The sequence below is a fragment of the Buteo buteo genome, chromosome 4 (genome assembly GCF_964188355.1).
Source record: "Buteo buteo chromosome 4, bButBut1.hap1.1, whole genome shotgun sequence".
NCBI classification, from domain to species: Eukaryota; Metazoa; Chordata; class Aves; order Accipitriformes; family Accipitridae; genus Buteo; species Buteo buteo.
In genome coordinates this window covers 37,820,777-37,839,064 of record NC_134174.1, presented here as the reverse complement: position 1 = coordinate 37,839,064, position 18,288 = coordinate 37,820,777, and the positions used below count along the sequence as shown (strand labels likewise).

Genomic DNA, 18,288 nt, shown 5'->3' with positions numbered 1-18,288 from the left:
ATCACATTAGATATTATTCTGAATTTTCTCTTGTTCTCTAGAGTACATTATATCCTTGCAGTGCCTGCAAAATAAGCATTTTCCACACACAGGCAGACAATATATACAGTTGAAGTTAAGTTTGTTATATACATAGTGACACAGAACAGTTTCCATACTGTGTATTTTAAGCCTTTATTGGGAGGCAATGGGGCTCAAAACCAGCAATATAAGGTACTGAAAAGAAGATGCCCATCACAGGAGAAAACAAAAGCATTGCCTCTTATTCAGAGTCTAATTCAACAGCCACCTTTTTCTTTAACAGATACAGCTACTAATTGGGTATAGTTACAGATGTATTTCTGTGGCAGGTTTGTATATCAACAACTGGAGTTGATAATTCCCCCAAATGAGCATGGGGCTTAGAATCAATCAGTGCATCTAGGAGATATGTTGACTTGCCACAGTTTGCTCTGTTCTGCATTACGGAAATAAATCCTCTGTCTTCATCTTTCCCTCTTTTGCAAGACAAAAATAGTAACATTTGCCTTCAGTGAGAACATGGTATATGCTGATACACTTAACCAAAAGCAAATGAGGAGAAGCTGAAACCTTTATTTACTTTGAGACCCTTAAATAGCTCATGATAGTTCTGAACTGGCTTTTTCCACCTTTATATCTCAAATATAAAGATCAATCAACTCATTTGTCTGTCTGCTTTATGTTTAAGTAAAATGTCTGCATTGGTTTCATTTCAGTAGATCCAGAGATACAGCATTACAGAAGACAGAGTTTAAGACTGTTAGAATTCTTGGCCTTTTCATATTTACTTGACTGTCAAGATATAAATCAACTTTTTAATTCTCTTACTAAGATCAAAACAAGCTTAATTTGAAACAGAACTGCATTTAGACTTATATTGCTGCCTCATTTAATTTCTTCATTTTGAAGGTTCACATTTTGGTCAACAGTAGTTTTAGAAGTCCACTCCATTTGTAACACATTAATACAAAGGGATTTTAAATAACATCAAGGAGCATATTTTCCACATGAATGAATAATCAAATATATTCCTTCAGTAACTGGATCTGTGGGGAATGGAAGCATAGCATTATAAGTACTTTAATAGGTTATTCTTTATTTCAAATATAAGCCTGAGTTTGAGAAGTTCAATATATGGCCTTATCTATTTTGTAAATATATCCTACTCAAGCTACCTTCGCTTATTTTATCTCCCTCCTGAGTTGTGCATTCTTAAGCTATTTTATCAATTCTGAAGTGTCACTGGGCTCCTAATTGGGTGCACTGGGTTATTTTCCCAGTGTATTTCTTTTGAAAAATCAGCCTATGCATTTTTTATTACAGACTTTTCCTTGCTTTTATTCTTCTTCCCCCATTTGTTCCGCATTTTCACTCCAAAGCAGAATACAAATACAATATAAACCTTGATCTTCAGATAATCTGAAGCTAAACTAGCAAATAGCAGCATTTGGTTCCACGTTTATAAATCTTTCCTGATATGTGTGTGTCCTGTTGCAAAATATGCATTCTTTGCATTTTCTTTTTCTAAAAGAAATGTGCAGGTGCATTTCTGTTCTGAATCCTTTCAGTACTTTGTTCTGAATCCTTTCAGTACTTTGAAGTCACCTTACCTGGCTGGTAGACAGAGGGCTTTATGCTGGCAGTAGTAACAACTCTCTGTTTTGAAGTAGCAGAAGCAGCAGGACTTTCACCATAGCTTCCAGAAACTGGCATTGGTGTATATGACTGGCTTGTGTTTCTAAAAGCAAAATGAAGGTATAAGCAACTTTATAAACAGCAAGAATTACTGATTATGAAATAACAGATCTGGCAGCTTCCAAAGCATTCCAAGGAGAACTGTCCTTGAGAGCTACAGAGAGAATACTGTGAGGTTCATTAGTCTTTATCATTGCTAAGAAAGGCTTGGACAATTATTTGGAAAGAAAAATTAGCCAAATAAGGATTTTTGAGTAATGCCAAGTTGCTCTTGTCACAGAAAATAGCTTACTGAAGGAATATGACAAATTTATTAAAGGAACTCTCAGTTTAACAAGGGATCAAACTTCAGGAACATGCACACAAAGTTTGGGTTTTCTGTCCCTCTACAAACAAACAAACAGGCCTGTTCTTGTCTAAGATAAATCAATGAGGGACATCTTGTTGACTTAAAAAGATACTGACTCAGCACAATTACTACTACTACAAATACTAACTACTGTTTATAAGCATTGTACTCTTCTCAAAAAGACTGTAGTGACCTTTAAAAAACATTTCTGCAACTAACTCTTTTCCCTATTTAGACTGAAACCACAATTTACATTCATTTTTCTGATGTTCAGATTCAGCTAACCCAAAAGCACGTGATATGCAATATTATGATGCAATTTCTGCATTCCTAGATTAAAAACATTTGCTCAGGATTCCAACATCAACAAGAAATAGCTTTTCTCTATTTTATGGCTCAGATGGTGATTCTGAGTTTGATTACAGTAACACATTGAAATATATGCCTCTTCTATTTGCCTATAATTTAGGATGATTCTAGCTGTAGTGATTTTGCTTCATAGACCACTAAAAGAACATTACAAACAAAGCAAGCAAGAGAGAATAAAGAAGTACAAGTAAGGGAAGCAACAAATACTGAGATATGTGCAGTAATATAACCCATTCACTATTGACCATCACTCTTACTCACCCTGAAAGCATAGTTTTACTTTCTTTTTCCCTTCAGTTTCCCTACCTGTGTGAACCAGATCCCTATCCATTTGTGGTGATAGTTTAAGAGTTTTTTCCATAGTGGCTTTGTCTATAGGAAAACATTTATCAGCATAAGAAGTGTGCAGCTTTGCCGGGCCATTGGTCCATCCTGACTTGTACTTGACAGTGGAAATAGATGCCATCTGGAGAGAACTTTACATATGGCAAACTCAACAAATTTCTTCCAGTACAGGTAAAAAACATTCTGACAAATGTAAACTTTTGATTTTTAATGTTGAGCAAAATAAACCTATCCTCACAACATAGCTTTTTGCTACTCTGACAGTGCTTATACTATAGATCTAGTTTGCATAGCATTACTGCCTCAGGCTAATTTATTTTGTCTATTTAGTTAGACCTAGAAACATAGCTATTGCTACAATGACTACAGCTAATTATTTCTGTACCTAGTCCAGGGCTTAGGCCTGGATTTGGGTCCACTATACCACAAGTAAACAGGACTCTCTATTCACTGTAAATTCTGTTAACTGTGCTGTGGTTTTGTAACCGCCAAAGCTGTTCTAAGCACAGTAAGACTTTTTACTTTCCATTCTTACCATCTATTTCCTGTTGATACCTCCTCATCTGTAGTGCATAACGCACTGTACTCGGAGTCACGGGACAGAGGATCATTGCTCCTACCGTAGCACAGACAGGAAGATGTACACTTCAGGAACACTGGCTTCACATACAGCTTTCAAAATGCCTTTAGCTAAACTCATACTATCAAAAGACTTTTCCTTGTTTTAAAATCTACTACTCAAGGTAAACTAGACAGAAAACCAGTAAAACATACTTACCTTTACAGGATCAGTGATCAATATTTACAATGTGGATTAAAAGAGTTTAAATCATGTGTCATACAGCCTTAATGTGAAAATGGCATACGCTCAGGAAAGTCTACTCCCAGATGTGCAGTTCCATTGGTAGAAAGACTCATTTGAAGCTCTCTTAATGCACAAAATATATAAAGAAGTTCTGAGCCACATTAGTGACACTTACACTGTCATGAAGAAAAATGGTTATTCAAAATTCAAATGTTTCCCAAAGTTAATAGCATGGTAAAACCATGCCACTAGATTTCCTTGTATGTTCAGAGGAATGAAGTTGAAAAAAACAAAACCAACACACACCAAAAAATGTATTCATAGTACCAAAATCACAGCAAAATTAAAAAAAGGTCAACTACTGAACTCTTTCACAAGTGCATATTAAATACAGTAAGGAAGATAAAGAGGCTTATCAAAGAGAAAGAAAGTGTTACACTACATCATTAAGGGTTTTAGTGAAGTTAAAAGATTTATCAGAATTTCTGCTGAAGAAAAGGAAATAGCATGTGATTAAAAGAAAGAAAGTAAGAAAGAAAGAATAAAAAGATGTCCTAAGGAACAAAGATGCTTTAATGGAACAGGAAGCAATGGCATCTCAAAAAGCAGTGAAAGCACCCTTACTGAACTGATCTGTAGCAGCCAATGGCATGTGACAAGCAGCAAATTAAATACTGGCTCTGAAAACTATTAGTTGTCAGAAAAAGAAAGAGTAAATATTTATAAGCAGATCATCTTTAGGTTAACACTTCACTAGATGCCTACTAGCAGCAATAAACTGGTTTGTTAAGTGCTTTTAAGGTAGAGTAGCTGCGCAAAACATTTTTATACCTCTTCTTTGACTGGTAGCTGATGGAGGTGGAAGAATGCCGGTTGAAACTAAAATGAGACAAAAGTTGTATTTGAAAAAAAAATATAGCAAGAAAATTGGGATATCTTGTCCTATGGTGAATTTCCTTATGAGTAAGAGGTGCTTTTAAGTGCTAAAGTAAACAACATGTACATATTTATAATCATATAAGATCAGTATTACATTTTGCTTATCTTATTTAAGCCAGGAATCATAGTGAAACCTGAATAATGGTAACATAAATAAATCAGCTGAGTATATTGCTCTATAAGTCACTCTCATCCAGTTTTGCTCATTCTTTAGTTGTGGAATTCTAGTTCAACCACTGGACTGTTTGCTTTGACATTCACCATTTATTTTTATTAACATAGAAAAGTAAGTATGAGTTTCTTTTTGTGTCATAAGCTTAAGTTGCACAACCCCACAGAAAGGACAGGCTGGAAGCAGTTGAAGCAACAACATCAAGCCATCATGTTCAACTTTTCCCTTGCAGTACTATTCTACGGTTCATTTACTAAACAGAGTCTTAGGTAAACAGGTAGATTTTTTTTTCTTGGGGAAACAGCATCATTTCAGAACATAAATGATTAATTTATGTAAATGCAGAAAGTACTTAAAAGCCCGCACAATGTAATAACTGAGAAACAAGAGGATTCAGAATGAACACAGATCCTGTCTAAATGCAGAGCAGTGCAGGGCTGCATGGCATCAATCACATCCCACAGGAGCACAGCCCACATTTGCCAGAATTACCAGAAGCCCATCATATGCCAGTTATTTTCCTAGCTTCTGGAGAGGAGTTTTGCTTCCCTTTACCACAGACACAGTGCCTGGATTAAACCCCTAGGATGACAGAAGCTACACCTTCCTTTTAGAACCATAATTGCAACTCTTTCCATCGTTTCTCCTGTTTTTGTATTCCCAGACTGCTGTCTCGCTGGTTGCCCTACTTTTACCCCCCAGATGGAATAACCAATTGCATAAAGAGCTTTGTAGCTTTTTTAAAACACTCCTGCTATGCTTTCTTTTTTGTAAGTAAGATCATAAGTGAAAATGTAAGATAACGTTGCAGATTTAAAAGTAACATAACCAGTTACGGATTAATGACTTACTTCAAACATTCCTCTTTAAGAACATTTAGGAAAAGATTTTACTCATGTTAGGTGTTATGCATATTGGCCTTGCTCACAAAAGCAAAATCATTGTAGAACTGGATCTACCAAAGTTTAAAAATCAGATTTAAATAGTTAAGGATATTGATCAAGAAATGCTCCTGCATTTTCTCGGTGGACCTTCATAAGGTATCTAGAAGGAAAAAAACCCCAACAAACACTGGAACAAGGTGGTAAAATCTCAGCCTCATTCTACCTGAGCATGTTTTACAGGATGGGGATACTGTTGTAACTAAGGTCATCCATATTTTATTTTGTACTAAAACTATAAGAAATGCTGCAATGCTCCAATGGTGGATGTCAAGCTGAACCTGGATTTTTAAGTCTGTATTTTGGCATGGTAGTGCATTGCTTGATTTCTAAATGAAAACTATCAGATGCTCAAAATTGGAATTATAAATTAATTTAGAGGCCAGTTTTAGTCCCTTATGTTTGAATACACTAGCTATAATACATGACAGTTTTTAAAACAAACATGGAAGTAGTGCACAAAGAACCTATTTCAGGTGCAACACAGCCCTCCAAAACCAAACAGAGTTTGCTTCTTGTACCTGATCATCAGGGAACCAATTTTTTACAGGTCCTACAAGTTTCTGATTTGCCTGTATGTTCCAAGGCTTGCTGAATTACCGAACTTCCAAGAGAGGTATTAGCTAACACAATAACATTTGCCTGCTGATAACAGCTTGAAGCCTATGTCAGCATGATAGATACCCGTGTCATCCATTGGCAAGTAAGATTTTAGGGCAGTAGTGTATAAAGAGGATATGCTGTAGACCTTGCATCTTTGACTTAAATAATTGCCAGGTACAAGCAATAGGTTTTAGTAGTCCGATTAAAGCATTGCTTTCTGAAATGGACTGTTGTTTTTCATAGATTCACAGAATCTTTCAGTTGGTCCTCAGGAGGTCTCTCATCTAACCTCCTGCTCGAAGCAAGGCCAGCTCTGAGGTCAGACCAGGTTGCTCGGGTGTTTTATCCAGCTGTGTCTTAAAAACCTTCAAGAGTGGAGACGCATAGCCTCCCCAGACAACCTGCTTCCTTTCAAAGGGGCAGGAAAGGGTAAGATGGTCCATGCCTCTAATGCAGGAGGTAAACGACATTTGAATTGGAAGTCAATTTTAATATCTCATGGTGATCTTTTTATCCTTATTACTCATTAAAATTGTGATTCACACCTATTAGTCCATATTGATACACAACTACAAATGAATTTATAGTTTCAAGGCCTTGCACTGCTTCCCTTCTCCCCATTAAAGGAATGTGAAATTAAAGTGAAATGGATAAAGGCTCAATCAAGAAATAGTATTATATTAGCTCCAAGATAGCCATGCAAGTAGTGTCAGCAAATAGCAGCTATGTTTATACTAATTTATTAGCTGTTTCTATGTAAATTATACAAAATTGTTGCTTAACTGTTATTTCCAAGACAAACATAGCTCTTTTATGGAAGAGTAGAGTTATCCAAAAGATAACAAAAGCTATCCGCATCTAATTCTTATACCAAAAGCTATGCCAGCAGTTGTCAATCCATCCCAAGTAACTGTTATACTCTATTCCTGACCAGCATAGCTACCACACTTCAATGTGAAGAGTGCCTATTCTGGGATTCAGAAGGTCTATCCATAGTTCCATGACTAATACAAATGAATTATGAGCTTCTTAAATGAATAGCTTTCAGTTAAAAAAACCATATGCATGCATTAACCATTTTGTGAAAACATGCCTTCTACCTACTTGGGCAGCCTTATTTTAAGGATTTTCTATGATAAACTGTCTGTCTCTGAAAGGTTTCTAGATATCTACCACTTTTATAACTCTGATGTAAACACTCATGATGCTATGATTCACATATTCATAAGGGTTTCCAAAGTTTTTAGATGACTCCAAGTATGGTCTTATAACTCAATAGTCCTATTTTAGAATGCCCCTCCCCCCCCCTTACTAGCAGCATTCTCGGTGTTCAAATCTATGTCTGTCTTCACCTAGTCAGATAGCTTCACAGAATAATAAAAACAAAATCCAAAGAAAATTTTATTTCTGAAATAAAGCCATTTCTTAAAACCGGAAAATTTGTAGTTTTGGCATTTTAGAAGTATGATGTGTTCTTTAGCTCTCCCCTTATGTCCTCCTATTCAAGATAATCAGAAATTGTCAATGAGTAGGATTTTTTTCACTCAAGTGTAAAAATGCCTTTCTAATCTTGGATGGACAATAAAATAAATCTGATTAAGATTTTACCAATGGAGTCCTAAAAGTGATATATGGAAGGCATCTGTGATTTTATCTTTCTGCATTCCTCCAAAACTGTTCATTAAATGAAAATCTTTCACTATTTGATTGTTTTTCTTGAAGGGGAAAAACTAGAGCCTTTTGTAATATCAATGCTAATCTCAATGAAATATGCATATATTGCAGAAATAAAAAGTATTACATGCAGTACGACTACTACATGCAGGCTTCACAGACCTATTATCAGCTATTATGTACAATTCTCACTGAACTTAGGAGAATACCAAGGAAATCTCTTATGCAGGTATGTAAAAATGTACATCTCATAGCAAGATTTGTATGGGTCCTAAGATATAGGCTGATAAAACATGAATAGATGTTCTCTGGCCAGAGTAGTCACCAAGGCTTCAATTTAATTTCAGGTTCTGACTATCGGATACATTTCAGTCGTCAACTGAGAGAAACACTAAAATTGAGTCTTTTCTGTAGCTCAGAAGACATAAATAGGTTTTGCTGCCAGTGTTTAATCAAGCTCAAATATGCAGTTATTGTTGCTTAGGAAGCAAGGGACTTTCTTTCCCTGGTTATAAGAGGCTTTTAACTGTCTCCTACAACAGCTATGTAGGACCCTCTTCTCACAGAGATATGTGATCATTCCAACTGACTAAAAGAGATTTGTTAGTAAAACAAACAGTGGATGAAATAGTACTGGTGACATTTAAGAGCCTAATCATACCACAGGATTGAATGAGAAAGCAGCATAAGAATTACTTCTGAAATGCCTTGAGTACTCTCCCAAGTAACAAATGATTGGACAAGAGGAAATGGCCTCAAGTTGTGCCAGTGGAGGCTTAGATTGGATATTGGGAAAAATTTCTTTACCAAAAGGGTTGTCAAGCATAGGAACAGGCTGCCCAGAGAAGCAGTTGAGTCACCATCCCTGGAGGTATTTAAAAGACATGTAGATGTGGCACTTAAGGACACTGTTTAGTGGTGGACTCGACAGTGCTAGGTTAACAGTTGAACTCGATGATCTTAAAGGTCTTTTCCAACCTAAAGGATTCTATGATTTTCACAATGTGAAAATTAGGTCCTCTTAAGGTATTTTATGATGGACACTCATGAATAATGAATTCCCTAAATAAGTCATCACTTTGCAATTTTCAAAGTTCATACATAAAACTAGATGTCAGTGGCAGTAAACACCCTTGCACCTGTTCTTACCTTCTATTCTTGGTAACATTCTGGTGACATTCATCAACCAATAGTTTAATTGAAACTAGAGTTACAGTTAGTGTAATTCCACTAAAATAAACAGAATTACATCAGCAGTTCATTTTATTTCTTATGTTTTATCAGCTCCATGCTGGAATTACATCCACTATGTAATTCCCATGGCTGTAAACAGCCATGTTTACATCCTAAATCTCAGAACTCTTCTGATCTTCTGTTCTGTAGCTATTTCATTTTTGCACTGGTTTCAGTGATGTACAGCCAACCAAAATGCTTTCAAGTATGTACCTATGCATAGCACTTAACTGCTGCTTTCTGTGATACTCACGAGAAAGATCATTATAATTCTTCATGTGTAGCCTTCAAACTTGCATGCTTTGTTCATTTCAAATATCACCTTTGAGTGATTCCTAACTACCTTTTTATATCAAGGTAAGACAGACATGGATAATTATAATCTCAAATGTGTTGCTGATTCAGTTTTTCATTATTTCTGAAGATTGTGTTCAAATAATAAATCTTAAAATCTACTGCTTCCTCCTCTGTTAGTCTTGACAAGGAACCTGAGTTAGTTAATGAAAGCAATGAAAAGGCTTAGCAGTGAGGCAGTACAGCAGCATTCCCTCTTTCTAGTGATAGATGCTACCTTTCCCCATCAGTGGTCTTTCATTAGTCATGATTAAGAGCATAATAAAAGAAGGTCTGTGATTCCTGTGATCCTGTGTTTTCACCAAGAAAAAAAAAAAAAGTCTGTCATTCTCACCCAGCATCACTAGACAAAGATTTTAATTTGGCAAAACCAGCACAAACCAACCAACCAAAATACCTGTGTTCCAAAAGGATCTTTTGGTCAGATACCCTAAATCTAAAACTTAGGTGTTTCCTAGCTTGGTTTTAATGTGAAAGATAAGCAAGAAGGCTATTCCTTCAAACACATCATGCTTTTCAATAGTCTCTGCCAAGCCAATCTCTTAAGAAGCTGAAACTGGAGAGAGCAATACAGAATAGAAACAAATTAAGTTAGAAGAAAAAGAAGACAGCTTTACAAATATACCTAGACTGAGATGAGATAGCAGATGAAATAGTGGAGGCTGCTAATGACATGTTCTTGGACCCGTGGAAAGGCTTAGGCTGTGAAAGAGAGCTGGGGGCTGCAAGCACTCTGCAGAAGACACAGTAAAAGCATGAAAGCATGTACAAAATAATTTAACAGGGACAAAAATAGTGACATCAGAATCAAGCTTTGTCGGAGTTCAGATACAGGAGGACCGCTGCATAGTTACCAGGAACAGGTTTTCTGTAGCATACATCTGCAGACTTACAGAATAGCACAATCAAGCACATTCCTACAGAACACAAGACAAAATGCACACATTATGTAAAAATCTTAAAACCAGAGTCTGTTGATAACTAAGAAAGACAATATTTCAGGACAGGACTTTTGTCAACGATACATGTTTTTATCTGCAAGATCTGAAGATGTTTGAGTCTGAATTGAAGCTAAATTTTTCAATATGGAAGCAGTACCAAACAAAAGATTCTCCTATTTAAAACACAAGTCATTGGCATGCTTAGTTTAGTAGAGGCATTTATTTTTGAAGCATATATTAGATAATCCATTTTCTTCATGTTACAGTTTCAACTGTGGGATAAAGATTACTTGAACCGTAGCATTATTTCATGTGAAAGTGCCTTACAGCACAGTTCTGAATTACAGAATAATACCTTATTCAAACCTCCTTTGCCCGCTGGATGATTGATTTTCTTGTACTGGAATAAAACCAGTCACTGGAGTCCGGTAGGTCACGGTTAGGTAAAAACTGACTAAAGTGAGAAACTAAGTAGCTGGCATACATAAATAATTTAAGTCAAGTGGCAAAAATTAAACAAGAAGTAGAGCCAAGAGAAAATTTCCAATTCCATTTACACAAATCTAAGATATGACATACTACATCTTAGGTCTCAATTATTTAAAGCAGTTTACGTTACTGGAAGCGTGTTTTTCCTTGGATTTTCAAAACATGCTAAAATATACATCTTTTAGGAATATTCATGTGGCAAATAACAAAGCTAAAAGAATAACATGCACCAAAGGAATTTACTCTTACTACCTCCAAAATTACTATAATGTGACAGCAGTATAAATCCCACATATTTCTTCACAGACTGTCTGTCAGCTTTTAATATGCAACTCCTACTGTAGTCCCAAAGTGTTATGAATGCATACCTCCTTGAAACTCACTTTAGCTCTATGGCTAAATCTCAGTAGAGGAAAGAGAGTAGATAAATCTAATAGAAATTAATTGACTTAATACCTTACAGAGCAAGTCAATAATCAAATATGTGGTTTTACTGACATATTGCTCATTGTCCACCATGTTTTACTGACATCTGCTATGATACGGTAAGCTCAATCATGTGAGTAAATGACATTTTCTAATTTTCCATTTCATGTCATACTGCAGAAACACTATTAAAAGAACCTTCATTCAACCACTGTAACTATTATAAGGAGTTGTTTTGGTTTTATTACAAGTGGTGAAAAAACATTTCTAGTTTTAACCCTAGACTTGCTTTCTGAAAACATAAGCTGTATTGCAGACTTAAAGCTACATCTTTAGGGCAGTTTTATTTTGCAAATTCTTTGCAAACAAAAACAACGTACTTCAAAATAAGAAAACACACCAAAATGTAGAAAAGCATATAAAATAGGTTACAGGTTTTACATACTACATTCTTAAGTTAAGAATGTGTATGCAGCCTTTCCAGAGCCATACAGGGGTGTATTTGCGAAAGGACAAAGCAATGAAGCATTACCTTTGGAAGGAGGACGAGAAAGACTCTTGCGCTACTGAGGTGGTTGCTGGTGGTGTCATCAGACTGGCTGTATTTTGAGCAGCAGAAGCAGGCTGATGTGCTGAAGCATGTGGTGCAGGAGCAGAGGCAGAACTGGTAGACACCGGAGCATGCTCGACAGGGGTACTAATTAGAGTTAAATTAAATAAACAAGAAGCATCTTCAGAAGGTGCTTATTTAAAAGTAGAACATAAAACCTACTATGTTTGAACCTGAAGCTGCAAACATAGTAGCAGGCTGTGTTACTGAGAGAAACGCACAATTATGCAAAGGAAAAAAAAAGACATTTGTTAGGCCTTTTTGGATGTGCAGTTAAGACTAATGCAGTTTTGGTCCTGCTTGACTGAAATTTATCCTGGGTGTTATACACACTTAAGTCCTGCTCCCACTGAAGCCAGTGGTAGGAAACGTGGCGTGCAGTACTTAAACGGTTGCAAAGAGTCTATCAATCACAAACTCTTTGAACTTGGATAAATTTCACCCAATATTTACTCCTAGAGCTGAAGTTTATGTTAGGAGTAAACTTTTTAATTAGATGAAGAAAAGCAATTTAAAGGATATTATCATAGTCCTGTATCAGCAGGTTTCCTGCAAGTTCTGATAGTCTAGAAATCCAGTCAGCTTAGTTTCGTGTTGAGTTTAATCAGTTTTGTGCAATACAGGTAGTGGAAAGATGTTTAAAAGGAGTCCATTCATCTCTGACCTAAATTCACCTTACATTAGACTGGCCAACCCATCAAACAATAAGATGCCTTTTTACACATAGAAGAGTAAGCAAAATACAAGGGGAAGATGTTGCATAAAATTTTACTACACCAGTTTTAGAACCACTTGGGTGTTGAACAGGAGTTGTTATCCATGTGGCCCTCTCACGCTATCGTGGCACAGATAACATGGAGCAGAGAAATATTAACGTTTAATTAATTTTCTCTTTATTTGATTGCAAAATAGATTAATTGAAATGAATAATAATAATGATAAAAATCTAGTCTTATATCCTGTGGCCATTTTAGTAGCCTACAGAACTACTAGTGTCTTTCATCACCTGCTATCAGAGCACCCAGTGCTCATTAACATATTTCAGCCTTGCAGCCTCACTCAAATTTGGAAAGTATTACGTATCTCTTACAGATAGACAAATGGGGCAAAGTTACCTATTAGACAGCTTTGCAAGATAGTTTAGTCAAAGCCATCCACTGCTAAGAAATGAACCAATCTTTTGGAGGTTCAGTTTATCGTCTTCCACTAGCTCTTACCTCGAATGAAGAAAAACAAAACAAAACAAATCATTAAGTGGACATACAAGATTAAAGTTCTTTGCTGACTGTTTCAATGAACTTAATATCAACAAAAGAATAATAATATGTACATTCATTATTCACTTGTCAATAAACCTAAAAAAAATCACTAGGTCATTTAAAATTAAAAGGGGGGTGGGGGGATAAAAAAAAAAAAAAAAGGAGAGATAAGAAAATAAAAAAGCTTGATTTTGTGTTTGGGCAGATCTTACTGTGGATTTTATTAATTATTATCCACAAAACAAACAAGCCACTGAAAAATAACTAATTGCAATTTGATTTTTTAGATTATTACACTATTTTGGGGCACAAACTTTAGTGACAGTATAAGCATATGTCCCCCAGGCATAAGAGAGATTTTTCCTGATGCCATATTATTGTGCTGTAGATTAATTTTCTTTAGTAGTTATCCTAATACATCTTTTTTTTTTAAATCAGGGCATTACTGTACATGACATAGTTGTATATGTTTCTTGTATAAGAAAATAATGGATATATTTTTACTTCTTTTGACCTAACTGATTAAGTATCCTGCCACATCTCTGGGTTCTTACAAACGACTCCTATCAGGGTGATGGAATTCGGCGATTCTCTTGTGCAATGTACAAAGAATGCCCAAAATATTCTTTCCTGAGCACAGTAAGTATTAAATAACAAAAGAAAGCTTACAGTTCCACAACTGTTTTTCATCTGAACCTTAGCCCTCAAACATTCTTTCTCTCAGCCTTTTTTCCTATGCGAGTTTGCCATTGTGCAAATATTTTTCTCTTTCTTTCAGCCATTCTAATATTTTCTTTTGCTTCTCTCAGAAGCACTGATTCAACAAGTTATACTCCTCAGGACCTTGAATGAGTGCTTGGTACTTCAGAACTCGTGATACCCCTTGCTCTTCAAGGGACTGTCCCATTTCCCCTGTCCTCCGCCTTCTTGTATGGTTTAGTAGTCTAAATGATGGTCTCTTATTTCAGCTGAATATTTTACTGCTTGATTAGCTGAAATGGAAGTGTGGTTGTTATGCTCATCAATTTCAAAGTTGAATGCAACCCACAACAAAAGCAGAAAACCAGTGTTTTCCCTCTTATGAGTTTCATCTGCAATTCTATACATAACAAGTGAGATCTTGAAAATATTCATCCTGTTTGCAATTCTAGTTTTCAAATCATTACACCAAAAGTTTTGCAGTGGTTTTGCAAAAGTTTGTCCATCAAATATGCATCTAAAATTCAGATCAGTTCTTCCATCTTGATGCATTTGCATTATGATGTAAATTCTTCCACTTAGCTAATACAGTATCAATTACATAGACTGTAACAGAGTAGCTGTATATTATATATCACTGCTATGCATCACGAGCTAGTCTGTTACCGAGTTTTAATACTCACAGGATTTTTTTTTGCAGTGGGTACTGGAATTGTCACATTAAAAGGTGTTGAGTCAAAATTTACTACTTAACATATCTTTAATTTGGTAAACAGGAAAGGACTGAAACTATACTTCACATAAAAATGGAACTTAATATATGTCCTAAAACCAAACACAAACTAGGATTTCACCTCTTCTGTCTTTCTATTTTCACTGATGTGAAAGGGAATTTGCTACAGATTTCAAAAGAATCAAGACTCCATACCTTAAATAAAAGAAAACAGTGAAGTTACTTAATCGTAATGATCTCCAAAATGTTAACCAAAACACATACTCAGTAATATATATTTGAAAGAAAAAAAAAAAAGGTAAGAATATACATAGACACGGATCTCTGTGGAGACAGATTTGAACTAGACAAACACATATAAATAAAATAAATGCAAATATACTGGAATACCTTATAAAATGTAAAAGAAATACAAACAAATTTTATCTTGCATGCTGTTTGTAACAGTTCTTTTTATGTGATCAAAATGTTAGAAGCTTGATCACCTTCCTGCAGGGTAGAATATATTAAGTAACAAAACAAAGAATTGGAATAAATATAAATGATGTAGATATAACCTTAAAAGTGAGGGTGATATCTGGTTACATAAATTATAGCAGTTGGTAACTAATTATTCAGTTTTATAGAAAGAACTCGGACTAACTTGACTGTTTTTAGTTTAACCACTACAAACTTTAAATAATTTTATTTAGATATTCAAATACAATAGCTTTTTTTCTTAAGATCGCCTCCTTTCTAGATTTTAAATCTGATTTTTTTTCTTTTTTTTTTTTTTTTTTAGTTCTTCAGGTGCAGAGTAATTTTAAGAACTGATAAATGCGAATGCTGCTTTATCAGACAGATCATCTATTATAACAGCTTCATTATTATGTATTTTATGGAATTGGTTTTTGGGTTTTTTTAATACAGTCATTCTTTATGCTTTTACTTTCACAATATTTTGTATTTTAAGGAAAACCAAAGGAAATGGATGTTCTCAAACATCTCCATATTTGTGGTAACAAATAAACATAAAATGCACAATGTGAGTAAGTTACGTGGATGAAAAGAAACACACATATCTCTTTTCAGCTGATTTTCACCCATGAAAAGGAACACAGATCAGTAGAGGTTAAGAGGATAATAATGGTTAACAACCATAATGAGAAAACACAGCAAGAAACGCACTCTAACATTAAAAAAAATAAGCGCAGATTACACTTCTTTCTCTCAGTAAAGTCCTGAGACTTTCTGTCCAAATAACAATTGAGTGGATTATTAAAGCACTACTTGGTCTCCTTTATGTAATACATGAAGTTCTTTTTATTTCAAATCCTCCAACAGATCTCTTGTAAAGAATTGAAAATATAGGGAACAAAAATAAAAATGAATAGGCAAAAATTATCTCTTATTGTAGCATTTGTAGAAAAAAAAGTGCTGGAGAAGGTGTTTAGAGCAAGACATAACCTGTAAGAGTTTTGCATTTGAATATGGCAATGTTTGTAGAAATACAGTGAATAGTATCAGCTGCTGTTTCTCTGCAGAAGGTACTTAATGACTGTTGTCTCTATATTGTAGGTGCGATCCTTGAGAATGCCACTTAAAATGTCAAACCCACATGAACTAGAAGTTGCTGGAATTTGTAGAACTGAGACACTTGCCTTGTAGGCAACGGGCATTTCCGTCTGAAGGAGTTAGAGTTTGTTATTACCAAACCATTCCAAAGCTCCAAACGAGGTCAGTTACGCAGTTACACATCACAGTGTACCTTTGTTTACTGGATGAAGTAAGAGGGACTTTCTGGCCAGTCGTGATGAAACTGGCCTCCCTCTGACTTGTACCCGCTCCAAGCCTCACAGACCCCTTGGAAGCCACTGGCTTAGCATTGTCAGTGTTGGCATCCATGGTGCATGATTTAGGAGGATGCCAAATACTTGAGGTCACATACTGTGGCGCATGCGGAGTAGCTGCAGGCCTGGGTGACAAAGATTACAAGGGGATTTGTAAATGACGTATTTATTATCACGTCACCAATTTCCCAGGTGACAGCAGGTATTTGACAGAATTCCAGACACAGAAGCAGCTGATGGTTTAATAGAAAAAGGCTTGGTTGATTTTTTAGTGGTCAGAGATACATGTGCTTACTGCCTACTATAGCAAATAAAGCAGCATTTTAGAATGCCGATACCTGGCCCTTTAAGACAGCAGTTGTTATTTATATGGAGTAAAGCCTTCAGAAAAAAAAATAAATAACAAAAGTGCTGAACCTCATAACTGAAAAGTTAAGTCTAGGTTTAATAATGAAGGCTTTATTTTTCTGTCTTTTCTTTTTCCTGGAAGAAGATTTATATCTGTAAATAGGCAGTGTCCTCTTTTTGTATCCCCAAATTCCTTATACCATAGGAGATCATCATGATATTGCAGATGAAGTCATGACAAATCTTGATAGCTTATTAGTTTATTACTGCTTAAGACAGGAAAGGCTTTAAGAATTAAAAAGGTACCTTGTGTTAAATCTGGAAACCATATTGCTAGGAATATCAAAATGGGACACAGAGCAGAGCTGTGATGACAATGGAGGTGGAAAAAAGCTCTGGTATGACAAACCATGCAAGATTAAGGCAATGTAGTATGACACTAACACCAGTCATACATCAGAAATTGTTCCTGGGAAAATAAAATAAAATAATAATAATAATAAAAAAGAGATTTCAGTGGAGCAGCTGCATAGTCCTGTAGATGATGTTACACAAATGAAACTGCTAGTGAAATGCTAACATGTTTCTTGTTTTTTCAATTTAATTTATATACAGTTATACAGGAATCAAGGGGTTTAGTTCATTCTCTTGACATAATTAATTTAAAAAATAAAAATCAATTTTCCCTACTGTTCCAAGTGCCAGTTGCCATTGCTTGTGTCATTGGTAATGATAATGCTCACACTTGGATTTTAACTCTATGCAACCTTTGTTGAAATGTAAGCAGTCTTATAAAAAACAAAAATAAAAAGTAGTTGCATGTTGTTTAGGCAGGAATCAACAAGACAGAGGAAAGCAGTGAGACAGAATTCTTTTCATGACAAACTAATAAAAGGCATTTCTTTGCTCCATTAAACATTGGTCAGATTCACTCAGGAAGTACCTGTGTTTCAGTACTTGTGTGTTATAGTATATGAACTAATAGAAAACAGTACATTTCTATATGTAACTGCAAAATGTGTTGAGATTCTTTGGGAGAAAACAACTTTTGAATGAAAGAATTTACTTACAGAGATACTGTTTTGAACCTCATAAACCATCAAGGATTAATAATGATATGCAAGAATCTGATATATAAATGTTCTTAAAACCAAAAAGATAATCTTATTTGGATTTTAAAAACATCTTGAACAATCTAGACAAAATTTAAAGTGGAAATTGTTCTTAAAACTCCATCACAAACTGACAATACTCCATTTCAAGAACATTTGATAAAAGCTTCTTATTTTTCAGGTTTATAAGTTCCAAGAAATGCGATCCCTACCTGCCCCATCTCACAGAGCTTTTTGAAGACTACATTAGAAAGAAATGCCTACCAAACCCACTTAGTTGAAACCTCTACATTCATCATCTGCTCAGTGTACAATTTTTGTGTTTTTGAGGTAAGAACAATA

At 35.3% G+C, this 18,288-nt stretch overlaps 1 protein-coding gene across 13 annotated transcripts in view; it reads right to left on the bottom strand.

Annotated features, from left to right (window-relative positions):
* The window catches only part of LDB3 (LIM domain binding 3), a 130,476-nt gene that overhangs the window by 16,998 nt on the left and 95,190 nt on the right, over positions 1-18,288 (bottom strand). For 6 of the 13 annotated variants that reach the window (XM_075025547.1, XM_075025545.1, XM_075025548.1 and 3 more), the window contains 5 exons: positions 16,405-16,611; positions 11,889-12,053; positions 10,126-10,233; positions 4,416-4,463; positions 1,632-1,759 (listed from right to left, as the gene is read on the bottom strand). In XM_075025547.1, coding sequence (XP_074881648.1) covers positions 1,632-1,759; positions 4,416-4,463; positions 10,126-10,233; positions 11,889-12,053; positions 16,405-16,611 — 656 coding nt within the window. The remainder of the gene's footprint in view (positions 1-1,631; positions 1,760-4,415; positions 4,464-10,125; positions 10,234-11,888; positions 12,054-16,404; positions 16,612-18,288) is intronic. The other 7 variants (XM_075025554.1, XM_075025558.1, XM_075025549.1 and 4 more) reach the window with 6 other exon arrangements.